The 24,167-nt window shown below is 45.7% G+C and overlaps 2 protein-coding genes and 1 non-coding gene across 3 annotated transcripts; 2 read left to right on the top strand and 1 right to left on the bottom strand.

Annotated features, from left to right (window-relative positions):
• Positions 1–326: 326 nt before the first annotated feature.
• On the bottom strand, positions 327–10,175 carry LOC115774288 (isocitrate dehydrogenase [NAD] subunit alpha, mitochondrial-like). Its single transcript, XM_030721493.1, has 11 exons — positions 9,814–10,175; positions 8,679–8,744; positions 8,476–8,559; positions 8,260–8,374; positions 7,988–8,175; positions 4,755–4,888; positions 4,465–4,567; positions 3,742–3,806; positions 3,574–3,658; positions 1,844–1,996; positions 327–884 (listed from the first exon to the last, which is right to left on the bottom strand). The coding sequence occupies exons 1-11, from the start codon at positions 9,838–9,840 to the stop codon at positions 801–803; spliced, it is 1,104 nt and encodes a 367-aa protein (XP_030577353.1). The 5' UTR covers positions 9,841–10,175; the 3' UTR covers positions 327–800.
• Positions 10,176–11,652: 1,477 nt separating this feature from the next.
• LOC115778141 (calcium and integrin-binding family member 2-like) lies at positions 11,653–17,763 on the top strand. Its single transcript, XM_030726187.1, has 6 exons — positions 11,653–11,795; positions 12,062–12,096; positions 14,982–15,093; positions 15,228–15,375; positions 15,706–15,901; positions 17,162–17,763. Exons 1-6 carry the CDS (start codon positions 11,745–11,747, stop codon positions 17,181–17,183), a joined length of 564 nt encoding a protein of 187 aa, XP_030582047.1. The 5' UTR covers positions 11,653–11,744; the 3' UTR covers positions 17,184–17,763.
• A 5,827-nt stretch (positions 17,764–23,590) lies between these two features.
• On the top strand, positions 23,591–23,662 carry trnaq-cug (transfer RNA glutamine (anticodon CUG)). Its single transcript has one exon. It is a non-coding gene; the product is annotated as a tRNA-Gln (tRNA).
• The last annotated feature ends 505 nt before the right edge of the window (positions 23,663–24,167 follow it).

Raw genomic sequence — 24,167 nt, 5'->3', positions numbered from 1 at the left:
CTCAGCGTCTCAGAGCTGCTGACTGAGCCGAGCACGAGTTCACGTTTTATTTCATTTTCATTTTTTCTTCCTGTTTAGTTTCTGTTTCTGGCTGTTGTTGGATTAAACTGCTCCACCTGCTGTGCAAAAGTCTAGAGCCACCCGGCCCTTCAGCTGATCCATGTAGCAGTAACCCCCCCCACCCCCACCCAGAAATCAGCTATAAGGACTTTTACAGAGAGAAGCACCGACGTATCCAGGTCGGCCTCTTTAGGAAATGAGTGTCTGGAAAAACAGCTGAATACAGCGAAGCACTGCAGACTGATGTCAATCACAGTATGAATTTAATGAAGTCTTCTCTGATCCCGCTGTTATTCCTGCTGCACTTTAACAGGAAACTGAACGATTTCTGAATCACTCCATATGAAAACCAGTGTTCCCGGAGCCGATGCTGCGAATGGAAGCTGCGTGTTTGTGTCGGCATGTCTGAAGTGTTACAAAGAGAGGAGACAGCTCCCATTTTAGGACTTTTATATTTCTGGGTGAGTCGGTGTGAAGAAAGCAGTAACAGGAAGAGGAAACAATAAATAAGAGGTCACCTGCAGAACTATTGTTAAAAAAATACGATAAGGAATATGCAAACAGAGCGAAGCACTGATATCACCGTGCGTACAGTAAGAAACTCTCCTCTCATTCTTGGTCAAAGTTGTGCGTTACGCTTGCTGTGAATGTTAACGACACAGGAAGCTGCTGAAGAGGCCCCGCCCAGTCAGCGGGACAGGTGGTGGTGGGGCTCCAGCAGCGGCCTCCGCCCTGCAGCTTCAGTCCAGATCCCGGATGCGACGGCAGATCTCGGCGGTGAACTCGGAGCACTTCGCACTTCCTCCCAGGTCCTTCGTCAGCACCTGAAACACCAACATCAGCTTTTATGTCACAGGAGTCTGCTCCTTCCAGCAGGCAGCGCTGTTCACAGCCAGCCTGGATTTAAGTGCTGACCTGCTGATGGCCACTGGGTGGTGCTCAAACTGACTCCTGTTCAATAAGCCTCATTTATTTTTCTACCAAACAGTCACATTTTCAGTCCTCTCAGAACATTGAACAGGAAGCATTAAAAGCAGGCTCTCAGCAGCGGGGAGGAGCAACAGCTGAGACTGGTCATAGTTCCTGTGTGCTGTGTCACTTTAAACCTGGGAGGCCCCCACCACAAAAAAGCGTGTTGGGGAGGGAGTGATGCAGCGTACTCTGCATCACGGCACTGATTTATTCTGATTGGCTGTCTGAAGGACTCTCGGCTCCTCTCACAGTAAATCCTCCATTTTAAAGTGGATCTATTCTACTCACTTTTTTATGTTTTTATTCTTGGTTTTACTTTACTCACAGCTGAAAATAATCCGTATTTATTCTGTACTGAGCGTTGGTGAAACCCCTCGGCTCATCCTGTGTGAGATACGGGCTGTTTTAGCTTCTCTGCCTTTCAGGTCGCCTATTAATCCAGCTTGCTTGTGATTGGCTGGCCTTCAAAAATGGAAGGTAGGAGGGTGGGGCTGCTAAGAATATCTCTGTGACATCACACAGAGCCAAGAGCAAAACCTGGATCTGATCGGTCTGAGCTTCGGGATCACAGGCTGACCTCACGGTTTGAAACTGTGGCTCTTTAATTTGGAGCAGGAGACAAAGAAGAGAAAAAGGTCCCCGTTAAACATTCACCATTTCAGGTTCATGTCCATAAACTGGGTAAACTCTGTTTTTGTGGGGATGCAGCCAGCCTCTGCTCACACAGCCTCTTCCTACTTCTGTGTAACTGGAACAGAAATCCTCCAGTATAAACCTGGAGCCCTTACAGACGCTTCAGTTTCAGCCTCACCTTCTTATCTTTGATGGTGTCGAAACAGGCCGTCTGGATCTTGTTGGCACAGTCGTGCAGACCCATGTGACGCAGCATCATGACGGCGCTCAGTAACAGGGCGGTGGGGTTCGCCAGGTCCATGCCGGCGATGTCGGGCGCGGTGCCGTGGACCTGCAGCACAAACAGATTCTCAGGAAAACAACAACAACAGGTTTACAGGTGTCCTGATTACAGATGTTTGGATGAAGTCTCTCTGGGGTCAAGCAAGGTTCTTGCTCCAGCCTCTGACGGGGACGGTCGCATTCTATCTCTCTCCCTGCCCTCCCTATCTTCCTGCTTGCTGCTTGCTGTGAGAGCGTCTCTTGCACACTGTTCGAATAAGAATAAGATTGAGAGCAATATGGATTTGGCAAACTGGGCCTTCAAGACCATGGATCGAATTTTTTCCACTATGAGATCTGGGAAAGGGGAGCCTGCGTGTCCGAGTGGAACAGACCCGGTTGGATACGTCATCGACTCCTGGAGCTCGTGGAGACCTGTGTGCTTCTCGGCCCTAGAGGTGGAAGACGTGGAAGACGCTTAACTAACGAATTTGGATTATTGGATTTATTGAATTGTTTCCCAGTGAGACTGAAGGCTGTTGAAAAAACAAGCAGCCTGTTCCAAAACAACACCTGCATTATCAGAATTCGGCTCCCTAGCCGGCCTTGGCTGGCAATCATATCTCTCCAGAACTATGTGTGAAGGCCGCTATCCCCCTCAGCCCTCTCTGTGATTTGTGAAGCTGGATCTGGTGTACCAAGGCTGCTGATGAACTTCCATCACTATCAGCAAACTGTTTGCCTGAGAGCTGGCATCTGGGCTCCACAATGCCCCCACCCTCTCGTCTCCGTCTGCGTCCCCTCCTGACCCTGACCCTACCCACCATACTGCTATCCCGGCTTTATATGTGCAATATGCTTTTTGCTGAGGTGTTTTTTGGAACCTCGTAAGGTGTTCTTTATGAACACAGTATGAGATGATTTTTTGAACCTAACTATCCCAATGTATCTCTTTCTGTCTCTCTGCTAAAGGTAGCGCCGTTGAGAAACGGTTGCATGACCTCAGACATCTGTCCCCCCCCCTGTCTGTGTTATGTTTTTGTCTTGGATGGATGTTCTGTTAACTGCAATTTCCCCATTTGTGGGACTAATAAAGGCATTCTTGATTCTTGATTCTTGAGCTTCAGCTTCCTCAGTTTAACACTCAGCTGTGCGACAGCATTAAAGTTTAGTGGAAACATCCTGAAAGGTTTCCAGTTTTTTCTGCAGGTCGAGGCGGAGCTGCAGCTAATGACCGTTTTCACTTAAAGATGCTTTCTGTTTATTTCAGCCTCCATAATTTTATCCTTCGGCTCCACCAGAGCAGCAGTTCATCTCTCAGCTCCCGTCTCTTTAGGGACTCGACTGTAGCCGCTCGTGCTGCCTGTGTGACATATTACAGTCGCTCCTGCATACTCCAGAGTGAGGCAATGAGATCAGGGGTGCAGGATCCCCCCTGCCGAGGGGCAGCAGTACTTGTGTCTGTAGCAGCCGAGCACATGAAGCGTTTTGGATTCATGTTACCTGCATCGTTTACTTCAACTTTTACCCAACATCATAAAGCAGAAAGAGATACTTTTACATGCTTTTGTGCAGAAATGCTCATCTGTCGGTCAGTGCAACAAAAACAGGTTCAGATGCTGCGCAGCAAAGCAAAGAGACACAAACCGATTCAAATATGGCGACTCCGTTGGCTCCGATGTTCCCGCTGGGAGTGACGCCGAGTCCTCCGATCAGACCGGCACACAGATCACTGAAACACAGTCACATGACCTCAGCACTTACGCCCACAGCCTCTGATTGGCAGACGGGTTTCAAAGTGAACCATTCACTGACCTCAGGATGTCTCCGTACAGGTTGGGCATGACCAGGACGTCAAACTGGGTCGGATCCTGAACCATCTGGAAAACATCAGAACAATCAGCTGCCACCTTTAAAAGGTCCATAAACCATCTGCAAATTCAGACATGAGACCTGGAGGGTCTCCAGGCAGAGTCAGGGGTGACGTTTAAGGAGGAGACAAGAACTGAAATGAGAAATAATCAGAGGGCGACTCGACGTCTGTCCTGTGCTGTAAAGCTGACGTGCGGGCATCAATTACACCTCTGTTAATCTATAAACTTTTCTGTTTATCTATAAACGACAAATTTGTGTTTTTCCATAGAAATAACGACCTAATGCCTTAAAGCAGCTTCTAACTAAAATATTAAGCATGCTGATATGAATGTTGAAATTAACCCCCCAAACATCCCTCCATTACTCGTCTGCAGCTAAAGCTTAAACTACTCTAAGCTGCGCAAACCTTAAATAAAAAGCTGCACTGTGTTTGCTGTGGTGGAAATGATGGTGATGAGGTTCCTCTGTGTGTGTTAAATTCAAAATTAAGCTCCTATTTTACATATATCCTCTATCCTTCACCCATCAGTTATTTCACTGTTGGCACTGATGAGGTAAATATGTGCAGACTGTGAAACAGCTGCCGTCAGCGGTGATGAACATCTGGCTGCTGACAGCCGTCTGAACGTCCCCGCCCTGCGGTCGGAGCGGTGCAAGACTCACGTTGAGGCACACGGTGTCGAGGTACATCTCAGTAAACTTGATGTCTTTGTAGTTTTCAGCCACTTCACGACACTTTCTCAGAAAGAGACCGTCTGACATCCGCCTGCAGACACAGAGGCCGAGTTACCGATGCACAACACACAACCCCTCCCTAAAAGACTAAAGGCACTTCCTGTTTAGTTCAGCGTGAGCTGAGATCGACCCCGTGGTCGACGAGACTTCCGTCGGTTAACCGTGGCAGGATGGTTAACAGGTCGGCGGATGAACCTGCGTCGCGCTCCGATACTCACATGATGTTGGCTTTGTGGACGGCCGTCACGCTCGTTCTTTTGTTGTTCCTGGCGTACTCGAAGGCGTACTCAGCGATGCGTCTGCTGGCGTTCTCAGTGATCAGTTTGATGCTCTGAACGACGCCGTCGACAATCTACAGGAAGCAAAAGACGAGAAAGGAACCGATGTTATTCAGTCCCCAAATTCTGGACAGGAAATCATCCAATGAACAAACTACATGGAGGGAGCCACAGAGGGGGGCGCCACCAATTCAGAGACGACGCTTTGCCAGGCAAGAGGAGGAATACTACCAGAGACACAGAAGGGAAAGTGGATGTGACTGAAAATATTTTAATTTGATAGATTCCTGCATAAATACACAGCTGTCAAACTAAGCTGCATAAAAACTGAGGGACAGTTTAATTTCTCCCGCCTCCACACTCGTACCTGCAGTCGGAGGCGTGTCTGCTGTGTTAGCCGAGAGGTAACCTGGTTACAGCTAGTTTTGCCTCGTACTGATGTCACTTAAACACGGTGTTTTAAAAAGGGGGGAACCGAGGAGGACCTGCAATGCGGTCGGAGGAAAATTAGAGCAGACGGCATCAGCAAATCACACGTTCGTGAAACAGACCATCGTGCTTGGAGTTTTCGGCGCCGTGCCAGCGTCACCTTTAACCTTTCAGAAAAGCCCCAGTCTGATATCTGAGGCACGCAGGGGTGGAGACCTACGCTTTCAAATGCAAAAAATCATCATTTAATTAGCAGAAGTGCCTTCAAATGGATACAATTATTTAGAATTACAAGCTTAGATGTACATGTGGAGGTGGGTTTCAGACCCTTAGGACACCCATATGAGACTCAGCTGCTGCCGTCGTTCTGTAACCTCTGATAATCTGATGCAAACATCCACGAGGTCAGCTGTGGAAAAAGGCGGGGGTGGGGGTGGGCAAGCTAAGGTTCACAGGTGATGGATGAGACTTTGCACACATACATGGGGACTGCCAGCTGGAAGATCTGCACTGATGCCTCGTTCTTTGAACACGGACATCAGCGTTCACGCTAGCGGCTTCTCCCTGCTGCCGCTCTCTGTGCTAAGCTAGGCTAACACTGGTTCCAGATCTGAGCTGACAGTGTGAATGCAGACTGATCCACATCAGGAATGTGTGGGTGAACACGTGGGAAGCTGCTGTGGATCTGTCCTATTCACAAAACATCCAGAAGCACCAAGAAGATTTAAAAAGGATCATTCTGCTTTATTTCAGCCTGCTGTGCTTTCCATTAACTCATCTCCTGTGGCTCTGTGACTCATGCTAACATTAAAAAGAAAACATTTTGTTGAGGAGCTGCAGGGGGAGTTTGCCTTCTACCTCGATTTTCTAAAAGAGTGATGAAGCATGCAGCGCTGCAGTGACCCATGAAGATACGACAGACACATTAATGGGAGAGAGAACAGGCTGAAATAAAAACAAATATTTGAAGGACCAGAGGACCCTCATTAAGGAATGAACCTGAATTAATAATCAATATTAAAGCATCCAATCAGCAAGAAAAACAAACTGTTGGAATCAGGAGTCCGAGCCTGCATTAAAGGCCTGAACTCAGTCTGATGGCAGTGAGCGTGCCCCTCGTGTCTGCAGCACAGGGCCGAAGCTGAAAACTGCCTCAGGTCTTCAGTCTGAGTCTCTGGGCTGAAAGTGAAGTTTTCAGAGGTGCAACGAGATGTTCTGTGAATACGACTCCGGCGCCGCTTCCTCCTTCTTACCCGGAGAGACGAACGGGAGCGGCGCGTCCTGCCCGCAGCTGCTAGCTGACCTGCAGGGAACAGGTGAGGGGGCAGGCAGACCAACGTGTCAGCACAGGTAACAGCACCTGCTAACAGCTTCCAGCAGCATCCTGACTCAGCAAAACCACCGGGCACAGTCACGCTGATATATTCTTGCAAACATTTGTGATCATTTTTGTCTTAAAGCAGAAAAAATGAACTGACAGGTGGGAGGACAAACAGAGGAAGGACGCCTCGAAGCTTCTAAAGGAACAAACAGGAGAGGGCGACCTCTAAAGGATCAGCCACCGAAGAGCTTACCAATGAGGGGCTGAGTGGGAACCTGCTACCTCACCCACCGATGGGTGGAGATGGGTGGAGGGTTATGTTTTCACTCCTGTCTGTGAGCAACTTGACTCAAAAAGTTTTGAAACAAAACTGATGAAACTTTGTGGAAATATTCCTTCAGGGCCCAAGGTCAAAGGTCACCAAACATGTTCAAAAATCTACAAAATCCTCGAGTACAGTTACTGTTGATAATTCATCATTCGTTTATATTTTAAATTAACACACACACACACAACACACACACACACACACACACACACACACACACACACACACACACACACACACGTTCATCTTAAACAAAGTTTGAATAATGAGGTCAGTGCTCACATTACAGCCAAAACATCAGACCTCACTGTTTTTCTACTCCTGGCTCTGCATGATGTCACCAAGAGAGGATATCCCTAACATGGTTATCTAAGGCAAAGAAGCCCCACCCACCTGCTGTTCAAACCTTCTGTTTGTGACAGGCAGCCAATCACAAGAAAGCTGGGTTACACGGGGCGGAGCTAACACCTTGCTTTAGTCAGAGAGAGTTTGAACTGAGGGGCTGCACCAAGGCCCAGTGTAAAATGCTTATTTTGCAATATGAATCATGCAAAGCTGCTCTACAAAGAAACAAGGAGAATGAGTCAGCATAACAGGCCTAATTTAAATAATTAACAAGCTGGAACATCAATGAGGCAGAGCATTACATCATCAAAATAAACCATGAACCAGTGACGGACTCAGCCAACGATCGCCCGACCACAGGCCGGACTGTCCTCATAAGCTCCTCCCACATATTTACAGGATGCTGCTGCCTTCTGCAGGGCGGATGAATTAAACTGTTACTTAAATCAACTGGTCCAGATTGTGAAGATGATATTTCTCAATGATCAGCCGATCAAACAGCTGATCAATCAAACTACTGATGGTTCAGGACAGACTGAACTGGAGCAACAAGACATCAGGTAACACACAGCCTGATGGTATTCTTACTGCTTATAAGGGTCCATAAATGCACTTCATAAGCGTCTGCAGTTTCTGTATCACCTCTGAGTGCATTAGCACACCTGTAAGGATAACTCAGGTCTTATTTAAGATGCCCTGCTGAGACCAGTCTTAGCTCTGCTCCATCACACACGGCCTCCTTACACTCACCATGTGCTCGATGCCGCTGTACTCGCCCTCCGTGTTCTCACGGATGGTGACCAGGTCGACGTCGGTGTACGGCGTCTTGTAGCCCTCAATGGAGACACAGGGCCTCACGTTGGCGTAAAGGTCAAAGGTCTTCCTGAGCAGCAGGTTCATGGAGGGGTGGCCTGCAGCGATGGGTGTCTTCAGGGGTCCTGGGAGAGAAGGGAAAAAAAAAAAAACTGATGAGCTGGAAGCTTCCAGAAAATCTGTCTCCGTTTTAACAGACGCGTGCAGACCTTTCAGGCCGATCTTGCTACTGTCCATGGACTCTTTGGCATCAGGAGGGATCATCCATCTGCCACCGGGTCCCTTTATCGCCGTCACATTCCTCTCCTCCCATGTGATCGGAGCCTGCAGGGAAACGTTTCATTTACAAAGTGACTCCACGAAAAACCAATCAGTGCCTCCCACCTGATTGTTCCAAAAATCAGCAGAAGCCTGATCAAACTCACCTTTGCTGCATCAAAGATCTTCATGACAGCGGCAGAGATCTCTGGACCGATTCCATCACCGGGAATCATGGTGACCATTTTCATCTGGAGAGACAGAGAGACTCAGACAGCTGGAGCAGACCGCGGTCCAACAGCACTTGAGATGTGAAGTGAAACTGCATCTCTTTGGTTACAGGAAGGCTGGAAGACCCTGAGCTACTCACCCCTCTTGAAAAGGAGGCTGAAGACTGGACCGGTTTTCTGACTGCCACCCCGACCGCCTGGGTCAGCTGGAAGAGACAACAACACAAAACACACTGAAGCAGCTCAAACACAACCTGATCCTGATGGTTAGTCTGCGTTTAACTGTTTGAAAAGACTTCCTGTTGATGTCCATAACAAAACAGAAAAGAGCTGCTTCAAAAAAACCAAAAAAAAACAGACCTCAGTACCTCACGTTTTAACACTTCAAACTTCAGCTAAAACTACAAGGAGGCAGTAAAATGATTACAGTCATTGTTCTGTTTTGCAGTTGCTTTGTATGCCTCTTGCTGGATGAGACCCGTTGTTGCTTATATCTGGATTATGTAGCATTTCACTTAAAGTTTTATTACCAGTTGCTTTCTGGCGTATTTTATTAATGCCGAATTTATCTCAGCAGCCTCCACTTATCTGACATCCTTTCAGTTAGTTAAAAGACCACCTGGGATTTAACCATAGTACAACTTTATGTTAAATTACTGTATTTATAAAAGGGAGTCTGGTGCTCGTCTCCACATTAGGTAAGCAGACCCCTTCTCAGCAGCCACACCTAATTAGAGAACCTCTTAAGAACTGTGTGTTTGAGGTTATGCATGCCGAAATCATCACAGGATATTAATTTTTCATGAAATTTTTCCAATTAGTTTCCACAATCTAATAATTTCATCCTAACATCAACCTGAGCTTAAATTAATCCAAGTTTAAACGGAGGCTGATGTTGGTCTCTCCATCGTTCTGATCTGGACTGAGATCAGACTCAGAGAGGTCTAACAGGTGGAAAAGTGAACGTGTCGTCAAGGTAGGCAGTTGACGGTTGATGGAGGGAACTATGTGGAGAGCGTCACAGTCGTGGGAGACAGGTGAGACGAGAGGAAACACCTGTGTTAGCTCCTGGAGCTTCCGCTAACTTGAAGGACATGGGTTGCTGGCTAAAGAGCTAACCAGCTACAGCAGCGTGAAAAACGCACCGAGAGAAAGTAAAGACAAAGCGACACACACAAGCTTCAGTGCGCGCGCACACACACACACACACAGTCCCGCTCAAACCCAACAAGTGTTCAGTGGTTAAAAACCGGGAATTAACACGGAGTTTCTCACCAGTGACCTCCACGCGTTGCCTGCCATTCTGCTGAGGAAGCGCCCACAGAGGTCGTCTGTGAGCGGGATGACTCACTCTGAGCTGCTGCCGAGGACCAGCGGCGCAAAGATCCTCTGTAAGAAAGATGACTCACTCCGAGAGACAGAAATACGGGGAAGGATTTTTGTAGGGTTTGCAGCCGAAATCAGAAACGTCACCCTCACATTTGACTCCACAGACTGTGTGGCGCCACCTGCTGGACGGACCACCGCCCTCAGAATCCGGCGGATTCAGGAGCTGTCAGGAAAATCCGAAAAGGTGTTACAGTCACACAAAGCTGTATATTCAATTCATTGTATATAGCGACAAATCACAGCAAACAGTCGCCTCAAGACTTGATCAAAAAGAACAGCTTTAAGCCTAAAAGTAGAGAGGCTGTCCGTCTCCTGGATCCAATAGCTCGTTATCTGCTAAATTAACCCACCCAGGGTTTCCCCTGCCTTCACATGAAGGGGTGGTCTTGGCAGCATCTGACCAATCCGAAAGGGCAATTCACGGGTCACATGACTTTTCTCCCACAGAGTGCCACCTACTCCAGAGATCTTATGAAATGGTGATTAGAAATCTATAAAGAACATATGCCATTGTACAAAGGACAGCAGACGGATGCTGCAGCAGTTCATTATTCTGGTGATTTAGAGCACACAGCAGTGAAATAAACATTTTAACTGCAGTGAATAATTTTCGCTCTCGGTGCTGCTGTTCATTTCTACGGCTGCACATCAGAGCTCTGAAACTTTAAACTGGAGCCATTTAAACATTAAAGCTTCCTGTGCTCTTAGAATTAAGCAGAACAACATTTCACACAGTTTCAAATCACCAAATTAATACACGTGTAGCCCAGTGACAATGTGACACAATTTTAGAGTAAAGATTAAATATAAAAACTGAATTCAAACATAGGCTCAGTCTACACACAACATGAGGTCAGCAGGTGTCCTGCTTTAGGATCAGGTATGAATGTTTACAGAGCAAAAATGTTGCAAAAAATACTGCCAACAGAAAAAACAACAAAACAAAAATAAAGTTGTGTCCAAGAATCTCTGATTCTTACTCATCAGTAAGACTTTAGACCCTCCTGCTCTGGATCTTCCAGGCACGGTGAGAGCTGATTGGTCAGTAGGCAGTGATCTCGAATCTGGACCATAACTTGCTCTAAGTTACCATGGTGATTTAACCCAGTAAGAAGTGAACCTTGTAGTATGACGTTACCTGGATAAACCAGCATCCTGCTTCCCACTGCAGGTGCATGAGTGAGCTTCTCACTGTGAGTTCTTGATGTCCTCTGTGAGAGTTTAATCTTCTGCAGGAAAATGTCTTTACATCTTTAGACCTGTGTGTGTTTGTGTGTGTGTGTGGTTTTTATCTGCTTGTATTCACGAAGGCTGTGAGATTAAAACCTCTTGTAGAAGGAATTCATGGCTATAAAAGGAAAGAAAATACTGAAAATAATTCACTTTTACAACTTTCAGGCAGCTGTGAACTCGAGCTGGAAAGTAAGTTAAAGAAATATGTGGTTAAAATAAAAATGTTACCAAATTTAATTCATAAAAAGAAATGACTACTTTAAAATAAACTTTTGTCACCAGTGAAGTAATTCCTGCATTTATATTTCATGGTGTTTTAATCTTGTGTCTCCCACTCTCAGGAAAAGCAGGTTTTCCGAGCAGCACCTGAGAGCAGCACTGCAATCCCTGCACCTCCTCCTCCTCCTCCTCCTCCTCTCCTCTGGGGCGTCACAATCCCGTTTTCCTCCGTGTTGGGACCCGCAGCAGCAGCGGGCTCACAGATCAGGAGAGTGGATGTCCCAGCTGTACACAGACCTGCTGCCGGATGCAAAGCGACCTCAGAGTGTGATGCAGCTGTGTGATGGGAGGATCCGCCGGCCAGGATGGGCAACAAGCAGACAACCTTCACCGAGGAGCAGCTGGAGGCGTATCAGGTGAGAGAGGGCAGGATGGAGGCGGACAGCTGGATGTCCTTCAGAGAGGCGTTAAAGGTGGAGCGGTGTCTCTCTTCATGGCTCAGCAGAACACAGCCCAGACCTGATCTGTGTCCAGCTGCTGATTGGCTGAGCTCCCGCCTCCCCCTGCATGATGATGATGATGGTGGTGGTGGTGGTGCTGATGCTGACTGATGGTGAAAGCAGATCCTCCCTGCGGACCGGCCGCTCTGACTCACCCTCCCTGTCTCTGTGTTTGTTCGCAGGACTGCACCTTCTTCACCCGGAAGGAAATCCTGCGGTGAGTTGGGAGCATGGGGAAAAGTCTGCTGGTCTTCATCACACAGTGAGGCAGAGGAGGGGCTGCTGCTCGGCTCATAAAAACACTCTTTCTGCTTTTTCTTTTGTCGCTGAGATTGAAAAGTCTCAGTTCATCAGTGAAGCAGCAGCTGAGGCGACATGAACGTTAATATGTTTTCATGTGGGGTTTGTTTGGATTGACTGTGCTGAGACCTACAAACCTCACACTGAGCACGCTGGGAGTAACTTCATTAAACTCACTTTAATGAAGCTAAATCTCAGCCATAAGCTGCATTCAGAATATGACTATTAGAAAATTATTTTGTGATAAATCAAAGCTAGAAGATAAGCCTGTGTGTAAAAAATGCTTCATATGCTTGAACTTGTTTTGGTCCTGGATGGTGAGATGAGCCTTCAGAGGTTTTCTGATCCACCACTGCTCGTCTGTGTCTCAGACGTTAAACGAGTGCAGGTGTTGAAGCTGTATCTCCTGATGCTGATGTTCAGAGATGGTCAGAGAAAACATTTTTCTGAACAAAAATAGATTTTGTGTTTAGATCGTGACTCTTGGATTGGGTCTAAAACTGGTTTGGTTGCAGTTTTTAAATTTGCTTTTCAGCCATGAATTGGTCATGTGGATAATTATTGGTAATTATTCTAGGGTCTTTACCTTACTATGTAAAACGCCTTGAGGCAACTGTATGTTGTAATTTGGTGCTATATAAATAAAACTGAATTGAATCTCCTGTTCTCAGGAAGCTGTGAAGAATCAAAGATGCTGGAAAAAATAATTTATACCCACACCTTTGTACTTCCAGGACCTGTAACTCTGCCAGATCTCAGTTAGTTAAATTGATCATGGTTTCATTAAATAGACTAAAATCATTGTACAAAAAAGAAAAAAAGCTGTTTCTGAGGATCTGATGGGAACTTTTCTCAGATTTTATATGGAATGACACAAATGTGTGTATAATTAAGACTGCAGTACATTTTTAATCAATAGATAACACCAGTACATTTCAGGTGATTGCTGACAGTAGCACAAGTACTTTTATTCTGAAATATCATTTGAGATGAAGGTCATGTGACCTGTGACAGGTTTCTGTGTTGTTCGAAATTCTGTTCCCCCGTGAAAATCTGTTCCCCCTGTTTCGGGAGAGTAAACTGCAGCCAGAGAGGCAGATCCGACAGTCTTCATGGCGCTTCTGATCACTTTCTCGGTAAAAGTCTTTTACAGTGTTTATTCCTCTCATCAACAAACAACAACTCCTGTGAATATGAAAACACTTGCTCTTTATTGCCAAAGTTACACGGGGGGGGGGGGGGGGGGGGGGGGGGGGGGGGGGACCAAATATTTCAGCCATCCAAAATATTGTGTTCCCCCTCCATGATATTAATTTACCAGCAACAACAAATTAATTAACCAGTAAGTCTTTTACAGAGTCGTTTTATCGAGAACTCGATCACAAGTGCCGTGAAGACAGTCGGATCCGCCTCTCTGGCTGCAGTTCGTGCTCCCGACACAGGGGGAACAGATTTTCACGGGGAACAGAATTTCGCACAACACAACAATGTTAGATCCACTTCAGCTTCACTAATGCCAGCTAACAGAGGCTAACAGCAGCTACAGCAGCAAAAAACAGCAGCTAACAGAGGCTAACAGCAGCTAACAGCAGCAAAAACAGCAGTGCTTACCAACAGAAAAGTTCAGCACATCCTCAACAACTCACCTCAGTGTCGCTGCCATCGGTCAGAAGTTTCTTTGACTCATTGACCGTATCGGACTCCTTTCACAAAGATTTTTACTCTTCCAGAGTAATACACGTGAACACCAGCTGAGTTAAACCACAGACGACAGCCTACACTCACAACAGATGAACAGCAGCTAGAGTTGTTTGTCCTACAGCGGCCACCGTAGCTAGGCTTATGCCCTTGAATTGGGAGGGGTAAGAAAACAGAACTCAGTTGATTGCAATCTACTGACATCTAGTGGTGAAATTTTACACTCTGCATCTTTAAACTTTTGGCTGGTGCACATCTCCAAACACAGACTTCATAGGAAGGTGACCACTGAACCAGCTGCTGCAGAGTAAAAGGAGGCTTATTCATCATCTCCATATTTTCTGTTGTACGAAACAGAGTTCATTCCTCATATTAAAGATGTGTAGTTTATAAAAATAATGAGTGAACATATGTAAAGATAATCCCCGTGAGCCAAAAGCTCAAAACTTCAGATTGCTGTGATTACTCTGTCTCCATGTTTTGCTCATTTGCTGCAGCCACAAAATATTCAACAAGTACAGTCAGTATAGCTCAAAAGGACTGAGTGCTGTCCCTCTGCAGGCTTCTGTGCGATGGCCAATCAGAAGAAAGTGGCCTTCTCAGGAGGGAGCCTTAAAAAGACAGTAGCTGGAACATCCTGTTTAAGGCATGATGCAGTACAGTCCCAGTACAGGATAAATACACCTTTAAAGTGTGAATCATGCAAAGAAACCCTCCTGAAATTCAGGACTAAAAAAATAGAACAACAATGTGCAGAATGGGTTTCTTTGACTTGAGCTGTGCAGGTTAGAGTCACTCACTCAAACAGCTTTCAGCTACAGACTCACACAGTTGTTGTTTGGAGAGGTTTGGGTGCATTTCAGAAATTAAAATCCCTTCAGTTTGTAGTTCTTATGGTTCCAGGAGCTTATAGATTAAAAATAAGATAATTTCTTTCCTCACTGACTGACTGATAAATTAAAAGTTGTTGCTTCTATGCAGTCAGCCTTAAAGTGTGGGATCCTGAAAACATAACAAGGAAAGCTCTAAATGAATTTATTCACCTCTTAAAGTGGGATTAAAGTGATCTGAGTGAACTGCTGACGTCTCTCTGATGTGCTGCAGGTTACACGCTCGATATCGTGAGCTGGCTCCACATTTAGTGCCGCTGGACTACACCAACAACCCCGACATCAAAGTCCCTCTGACGCTCATCATCACCATGCCTGAACTGAAGGTATGGTGTGTACAGGAGCTGTGCAGGGACAGAATCCTGCAGGACTTTTACATTTGTCTCACAGTTTGTGTGTTCTTTGATCTCTGCTGAGTGTGAGGCAGCAGCTGGCTGATGTTGTGTGTCTGTGGTGACAGGAAAACCCGTTTAGAGAGAGAATCGTGGAGACGTTCTCCGAGGACGGACAGGGGAACCTGAGCTTCAACGACTTCATCGATATGTTTTCTGCCCTCTGTGAAGCTTCACCCAGAGAGCTCAAGATCATTTACGCCTTCAAGATATATGGTAAGGTGTGTGTTCAGGTGGAGGTGCTCAGGTTAGGCCTGACACACCTGTGGCAGCGAGGCGTGGCCGACTGCACACCGAGGGATGTGCAGTCGGCCACGCCTCGTGTTTTGAAAAAATGATGTGCCTGATTAAAAAAAACAGACAATACTACAGCCAACTTAACTCAGGCATTATTTTAAATTGTTTTTAACCCTAAAACCACTAAAATCAGTTTATTTCACTTCTCAAAGAGTTCAGAGGAACAAAATTTGACCCTCACTTGAATTTTAGCCACGCAGCTTTTACAGTTCAGCTGTACTGAGTCGTCTTGTTGTGGTTCTGGTCCAGACTTTAACAGGGACAACTTCATCTGTAAGGAGGACCTGGAGAAGACCCTGAACAAGCTGACCAAAGGGGAGCTGACGCCGGAGGAGGTCACTCTGGTGTGCGATAAAGCCATCGAGGAGGCCGCCCTCGATGGAGACAACAAGCTGTCGTTCTCCGACTTTGAGAACATGATCTCGAAGGCTCCTGACTTTCTGAGGTACCATCATCACATGCCTAATGTGTTCATTTATCTGATATAAGCAGGAGTCAGGCAGACAGAAATATTTCATTTATACTTTGCTCCTCGTTCCCACAGATCCCCACAGTGACAGTGCAGCGTTAGCTGCAGAAACACAAACGTTCTGTGATTTGTTAACCCAGAGTCTGCTTTCCATCCTCTTATTCCTCCTTTATTAATACTGACAGTAATGTTTGGAATCGGTCCAGTGCTGAGTGCTCTAACTGGCTGCAGTGTAATCCCACGTGCTAAATCTTCCTGCCAAAGGTGCTTTTCTTGGTCACTCACAGACTCAGATCGTTTTCTGATTATTTATCACAGCTTCCTTTCATGCTGCTGTGGAGGATTGATGGCAGATCAACACAGTAAATTCAGATAATGCTCTCTGCTCTTGGAACGGCATCTTTCTGGGGGAAAATGTGCTTTAGGGTCAGATTTATCCTCCTGTAGTACCGGCAGCATCATCCCACTAAAACACAATGATCTGCAGGGTGCAGGTTTTTATCCACTTGGAGCAGAGAGAGACACAACCTCAGCTTTTCCCTGTGAAAGACTATCCAAATAAATGGTTTCTTTGTCTGACCACAACACTGAAATTATCCAGGTCCTGATCCAGACCCCGATCCAGACCCTGGACCAGGGCCTGGTCCAGGCCCTGATCCAGGCCCTGATCCCCTCAGGCTGCTGAATCTTCTGCTGCTCTGCATGAAGCTGCACAGATAAAATCCACAGAACCACCAGAGCAGCGTGATGGGCTCGGGGTTTTACTGCTGGCAATCCATCACAGTGCCGCTTCATTTCTCGCCCTCACCGGCAGCACGGAAGAGGGTGAAGGGAGGCGAATGAGGAGGAGGAGGGGCGGACTTATCGAGTCACTGAGCTCGGCCATTAATCTGTCTATCACACCGCTGCTGCTCAGAGATATTAGCTGGAAACTAGGCCCGGGGTTGGTGTTACTATGGCAACGTGGCCAGATAACCTGTAAGGAGAGAGCTGCTGTTACGTTTACTAGCAGGGATGTCTCCTTCAGCATCACTCAAGGTGCGGTCAGCCGGTTAACCTGACGTCGTGAAGACGAGCAGCTGCCATAAACATCGGTGTGAACGCACGTCTGCGGCGCACAGATAGAGAGGAGCTGCAGCGCTTGTTGAGGAGTGTTCGGGTTAACTCCTAACTGATGAGTCATTAATCAGTCAGTCCTAGAAATCACACTCATGTTTGCTTGTTTTGTGTCTTCAGTAACTTCCACATACGAATATGAGACCGCTGAGATCCTGCAGAGGAAAGACGTCTCACTTCGACCCCGATTCCACCTGAACCTCTGACTCAGCTCGACTCAGTGCCTGTCCCTTCTACTGCCGGCGGAGAGTCTTCTTCCCTGAAAGATCCCGAGACCTGGACTGTCAGGAGCGTGGGAGTCTGATACTGGATCACACAGCCATTCCAGAGGGGATCTGGTTACTGCATGAAGCCTCTCTCTGGGATGGATTTTGAACTCTCCTGAGACAGGGCTGACTTTCCTCTCCTCTGTGGACGTTTTCAATCCTCTGAGAAACATCTGGGAGGACGGCGCCGCAGTGGAAACAGAACAGGGCTTTTCTGAATTTAGTGCTTTGCAGAAAGGTCACAGCCAGACTGGATCCTTTTTAAAAGCACATCTTTAAAGGGCAAAACAGTGAGGAGCTATGCAATCTTTCTCCATAAAGTGCATGTTGTAAATTGCTTCTAGCTGGTGAATTTGTACATCTGGTTTAGTGAAGCATTCTGGTGCATAATGACAATCATAGTAAACTGTAGCTCAGTTGATGGAAGGGCTCTCTCTCTGTCATCTCACCTGTACTGCTGGCTTTGATAAACCGTTTCCTGCCTCCTAATAACTTGATATGACAGCTTTCACTCTTTCAAGACAAAATGTTTTATGGGCAGAATCAAATAAAAGATTGTTCTGTCGCTCGATGCTTTGCGAAGCTTCTTATCTGAGAAATCTGATCCAGGCGAGGACACGAGCTGTTCCTCATCCTGTGGATAAAATCATCAGATCTTAGCACTGGTTTGTCTAACGAAGCGGGAATGCTGCCAATCTCCAGCTTTCCTACGGATGCAGTGTAAAAACAGGAGGAGGTTTGCTCTGCTACAGAAAGACCCGTCAGTGCTGCCACTGCTGGAAAAGTCCTACCAAAAAGGCTTTTTGCTGTGAGCCTTCTTCTTTATATACACCATTTCTATAAGTAACAGTTTACAGTATTGCAGGGAGCACTGTCATGCTGGGGCAGTTTGGATGGATGAATATACTGAGGAAGTCTCGCAGAACACTATTAGAGCCTGCAGATACGGCTACAGATCCACAGCAATGATTCAAAGCCTACAGCAATCGTTCCTCACAAACCTGTTTATAACATTTGTGGTGTTTAAGACAAGAACTTGGTGTTTCTCTCCAGTTCAGAGTTCTTCAGATGGGCCCACTGTAACCAATCACATCTAACGAGAGAGGAATGACCACTCCTGCTTAATCCAGTCTGCAGATCACTTACTGTAGCTGCTAATGGTCTCCAGTAAACTGTGGAGTCAGAGTCAGCTGTAGTGATTCAACATTGCTGTGAGCCATGACGGAGACCTTCAAAAGTGAAACAAGTCCAATAAGAAATGAGTGTGGATGAAGCTTCACACGAGTCTGTACAGAGACTCCTTAAACTGCTGGAAAAAACCCTAAAACTAGCTACAAGATGGAGTGATGCCGCTCCTTCACTGTGGGGTTTGTGGGTTTGAACTCAGTGATGTGAGTGAGCTGAACCTCCTCTTGCAGCTGTGGTCAGAGGTCAGCTCAGGCTGCAGCAGCACATTCGTCCTGATTATCCCGAGTGGTGAAGACACCACGTTCCTGCTGCTGCAGCACAGCGGCTGTCATCTGCTGGGTTACACCGCCTGCTGGATCCACCAGGTGACTGAACACAAACCCCACACTGACAAGGACACACCTGACATTCACAGGTACAGCACACTACATACAGGGCAGGATGAGCACCCTGCAAGGCTGCTATGGAGCCCTTAATCATCTATGCATCAGTTCAGTATCAGGAGTATCCAGCATGTTTTTATCCCAACCAGAATATCAAAATGATTCGTTCTAGATTTTTACTCCCATCACTGCAGAGAAAGAAGCAGTGATGGAGGAGAAAGGTGAGTCAAATGAGTCCCAATAACAATCAACAGGAAGTCAGTTATTTTGGTTTGTCAGCAGGTGGCGCTGCAGCAGTAGCACTAATATCTCAGGGAGGTTCATCTACTTTGAAACGCTGCCCCGAGACTCACAACCAAGTCTGATCTGAACTTAAACACTTTAAAACAAGCAAACAGCTGTTAAACTGAAAATAATGATCTGTCATGACCAACAGAGTACACCTCCGGAAATCCACTCAGAAATCAAATTCATCACTCTAAAGGTGAATGAATGCACCTCTGTGCAGCTGGGGGGCAAAAATGTAAGCAAAAGAAAAATGTTGGAGGTTAAATGTTTTTGTTTTTTGATGAAAAACTTCATAATTTTTCCACCGTTGATTCAGACAACAGATATAGTTCAAGATCAGACTGTGCAGTGCTCAGAGAAACAGCAAAAAGCCTCCATCCCAGACTCTGCAGATGTTTGGCTATGATGCACAGCAAAACCTGAGGACAGCACATCAGCACAAACTCCTCAGACCAACTGTCAGCACGGTGGTGGAGGGCTGAGGATTTGAGCTTGTTTTGCAGCCACAGGACCTGGATAGTGTTCTAGAGTCAGATGTGAGGCCATCTGTCCCACAGCTAAAGCTGGGCTCAAACCAGATCATGCAACAGGACCATGATCCCAAACAGAGCAGCAAATCTGCAACAGAACAGCTGAAAAAGAAAAGAATCGAGGTGCTGCAACTGCCCAAAGTTCAGACCTCAGCCTGACTGAAATGCTGCGGCAGGACCTTCAGAGATCTGTGCATCAACAAATACCCACAAACCTCAGTGAGCTGAAGCAACAGGACTGCATGGAGTCCTGTGAAAACATCCTTTTTTGAGGTTAGCTGTTGCTCCAGAAGCTGATGTAAAATTATTTTAGCAGTTCATCTCCTCCCTCCTATTAATTGAGGACTTGACCAATTTACCAAACATGCATGTCTCTGGACTCTGGAAGAAAACCACACAAGCACAAGGAGGACACATACACTCCCAGATGACCAGGACGCTCAAACCAGAGCTATTTTCCTCTGAGCTGACAGTGCTAATCACTGCATCCAGTTTGTGATAAAACTGAGTAAGTTTAACATGCAAAGGATTATTGCCAGGAAGATGACTCGATGTGCTTTTGTTGCCTACATGGAGTCTCTGTTGGAGGTGAAGCAGGTAAAGCCCGCAGACCGCATGCTGCCAGACTGTAAATAACAACATAGGAAAGTGTGTGATATTAGATTGTTGTGTAACTGAAGCTGACGAGCATCGACATGCTGGCAGGAGGAAACAGCAGCCAATGATCAGCAGACGGCAACAACATCGACCCGTTTTCACTGACAGAAACATGAGACCAGTGTTGCTCTGAGGTCAGGAGAATTTTACCAGGTGGAGTGCTCCACCCCCCAGTTCATCCACCCCCCAGTTCATCCATCCCTCAGTCACAGATTTACCCATTTAAGAAGTGCACCACCTCTGTAGTACAGAAAATCCAGGGTTATAATAGTTTTGGATTTTACATTATTGTTTAGTTTCAGTGAGTTTTTACTTTTTTTCTCTAATTCAGTTAGTTTTAATTAGTTTTCAAAATGGTTTTGCTCGTTTTTATTAGTTTTTATTTTAGGTTTAATGCTTAGTTTTAGTTTAGTTTCGTTAGTTTCAGTATTACTTTTAGTATTTTCATACTTTGTCAGGTGCAAGATTCAATGCGCAAAAGTGACTATTGTGTAATAAAAACTCAACAAAAGATACCATAAAGAAATATATTCAACAACCAACAGTTCACAGACAGCAGCACTACATGCTAAATGTGTAATAATTAGGACGCACATGAACATCAACAGGGAGAAACAAAGAAAAACATGAACTCCCAAACTCAATAAATTCTACATTAAACTCTACAATAAACTCCAGCATCAGTGCAGTAGATTAACAACACCTACATGTGGTGTTTGACAAAGACAAACTCTTTGAAGGAGTCAAAGGTCAAATCCAGCTGCATCCTGAGGTTCTCACCACCTGAAGCTGCTTCTGTTAGCTTGGTTAGATGCTCGCTGATTAGACTTGCAGGGTCTTTGCAGCCTCTGTACACAACCTACAGAAGCGTCCGACCTCATGTCCGCATTGATGCTTGTGTAGCTGTGTGTGTTGTGTGTGTTAATTACCTTGTGGCCGTGTGCTGCGGTGCCAGCTGGGACTTTTTTTGGTCCTTGCTCTTTGTGTTCAGTTTTTTGGCTGCAAACATATTTGTCCCTGTTTTTCCACTTCCTTCATTTCCTCACATCCACAGCAGTCTCCCTCCAGGAATCTGCTGACATTTGTGAGTCCTTATACTGATGCTTTGATTATTATTCCTGTTATTCTCTCACTGATAAAGTAAACGCACAAGGACTGAACAGGTTCATCACAGCGTTGTGGACCCGCTCTGAACCCGGTCGGCTCAGAGCGACTCTGCCGCTTCCTCGTGCACACGCACGCACACAGCTGCCCGACGGCACTCCCAGCTTAAACTCTGAGAGCGGAAAAATGATCAATCCACAATAATTTCAGTTAGTTTTTTAAACTCACAATACAGTTTTAGTTAGTTATCGTTTTTTCCTTCAAATTGTAGCCTTTATTTATTTCAGTTAACGACAATGTTTTTCAATTTCAGTTTTCGTTATTTCGTTCGTTTTCGTTAACTATAATAACCCTGGAAGTTACCTGGATTAGCCAAAATCCTGCTTCGTGCAGGGCCCTGGTGCTGAGCGTCAGATTTATAACTAAAAATAGTTAAATAAACATTGTTACGAAGGAGCATTAGGGCCACATTGAGAAAAAAAAATAAACTGTGCATTTTGAGAATAAAGTCAACATTCTGAGAAAAGAGTGAAAATATTTTTTTGAGAAAGTCGTCATTTCAAGTCAAACAGCTGCCACGGCTGCTAACAACTTGATCAGATCAGAGGAAGTTGCGAGATACATAGAGGCTACACGCGGGAACCGTGAGGGAAATGAGTGACTGAAAGCGTAGCAAAGACTGGACACATTTAGGTGCCGTTTACACGAAGCCGTTTTCACTGGAAACGGTGTCGTTTTGATGCGTTTCAGCCTTTCGTTTACACGATGGCGTTTCAGAAACGATCCGCGTTTACACGAGGACATGTGAAACGATGAAAACGATGTAGTTCCCATGCCAGGCCACAAGTTGGCGTTGGTTTTCTCTTTGCAGTTTGTTTACGCAAGACGCGCATGCGTGGAGTGACACAGTAGGTAGTGCGGCAAATTGTTCATTACTTACAAAACGGCCAATGTGAGAGGTTTTGTGTGGACCGATGATGAGGTTGGATCGCTGCTGCACACAACGCTGAATTACAAAACGGTAAAAACACAGGAAAAGCATAAGAAGCACTCGTGAATCCGCGAGTACTGTTTATCAGTCTGCGCGTGCGCGAAAAACTGGCCGTCTCAACCATAGTACGCATGTGCGAGTCGAGCGTTTTCAAATCACCCCGGTTTCAAGTGTTTACACGAAAACGCAAGCCGGTGCGTTTCTGAAACGCTCCACTCTGGACCCCGTTTCTGAAACACATCGTTTTCACTCTGTTGTCGTGTAAACAGAAGGCCGAAACGCATCAAAACGACACCGTTGTCGTGTAAACGCAAGGCCGAAACGCATCAAAACGACACCGTTTCAAAATGAAAACGGTCTCGTGTAAACGGCACCTTAACCTTATACCTCCAAACATGTGAGAAACAGCGTACTTCAAAAGTGCCGGCATTTGCGGACTTCCGGTCACAAATACTGTAATACCACTACATGACTGGGAAGTGCAATTTCTGAGCTTTCAGAAACCGTTTGAATTTTTTCGATAGCACGAATGGTCGCGGAGTTACGTGAAAAGCCAGCTGATAGAGTTTCTTTGACCAGCTGACTCTGCAGTGAGACCCTACGTCTTAATCAGCTGTTCGCGGCTTGTAAGGTCAGGAAACCCGCGATTCAGCAGCGATCGCCTGGCGTTAAAGGATTATTCTGATAGACAGAGTGTAGACAGCAAATTTAAAATTTAATATTGAGCAGGCTGCAGAAACAACCTACATAGGTATACTGTATATGAATTGTTCATCCCTCAGTGTAATTAGAAGAACAAAACAGGGCAGGTCATCAGGCAGGAGAAACAGGATCAACTCCTCAAAGGCCCTTTGTGTTTCTGATTTCCAGTGTTTTGTTTTATAATTTGTATTGGGAGCACTCTATTATAAGTTGAGTATATAAAGAAATGTTTGATATAGGCCTAATGTATGGTTTTACATTAGTAAAACCATACATTAGGCCATACATTAACCATACATTAAAACCATTCATCTCTGAAAAGAGCCGGAATTCCCATCACTACTGATTTCATATTGAAGTCCGGGCGGATGTGACGTTAGAGAGCGCGTCGGACACGTGGCGTGTGTAAACAAAGTGATCGTAGTGAGAAATGACCACGTGGTTCCATGGTGTAATGGTTAGCACTCTGGACTCTGAATCCAGCGATCCGAGTTCAAATCTCGGTGGAACCTGCAGTTCGTTTTCTTCTCCTAGTACAAATACATCTATTTAAAACCAAAGAAGATGATATTACAGCGGCTAAAGTACTGTGAAAAAGTCTGGAGCCCATCCCTCATTTCTTTTCATTTTGGTAGGACATACAGGAAATAAATGCAATGATTTACTGAAATACACAAACATAAATGGAAATAGATTAGACTAGATTAGATTACACTTTATTAATCCCTTTAGGATGATTCCGTTGTTGGAAATTAAAGTTCCAGTAGCACCTTTTATGTATAAAATTGGCACACAAACGTATGAATAAATAAATAAATAATAGAACAACAACGAGGCAGAAGGTAGATATGAAATGTCTAGCAGATGTGGTATTGCACCTTGTTATGGCACATTTTCCAGTAAATGCCTCATACAGTATATAAGGCAGAATCACTGTATGTACGATTCTAATGAGCTTGGAAGTCCATATTTGGTGCGACCACCTCAGCACAGCCTGAGCTCTCTGAGGCAGCGTTC

This window comes from Archocentrus centrarchus, chromosome 3, assembly GCF_007364275.1.
Source record: "Archocentrus centrarchus isolate MPI-CPG fArcCen1 chromosome 3, fArcCen1, whole genome shotgun sequence".
Classification (NCBI taxonomy): Eukaryota; Metazoa; Chordata; class Actinopteri; order Cichliformes; family Cichlidae; genus Archocentrus; species Archocentrus centrarchus.
Note: the sequence above shows the minus strand (reverse complement) of the source record. Positions and strands in the feature narration are given on the sequence as shown.

Coding starts and splice junctions, on each gene's coding strand:
- LOC115774288 (XM_030721493.1), bottom strand. CDS start 9,840: ATGGCAGGCAACGCGTGGAGGTCACTG. Junction 8,560..8,678: donor CAGCCTCCTTTTCAAGAGGG/GTGAGTAGCTCA, acceptor CTGTCTCTCCAG/ATGAAAATGGTCACCATGAT. Junction 8,375..8,475: donor AGATCTTTGATGCAGCAAAG/GTGAGTTTGATC, acceptor GTTTCCCTGCAG/GCTCCGATCACATGGGAGGA.
- LOC115778141 (XM_030726187.1), top strand. CDS start 11,745: ATGGGCAACAAGCAGACAACCTTCACCGAGGAGCAGCTGGAGGCGTAT. Junction 11,796..12,061: donor AGCAGCTGGAGGCGTATCAG/GTGAGAGAGGGC, acceptor GTTTGTTCGCAG/GACTGCACCTTCTTCACCCG. Junction 15,902..17,161: donor AAGGCTCCTGACTTTCTGAG/GTACCATCATCA, acceptor TTGTGTCTTCAG/TAACTTCCACATACGAATAT.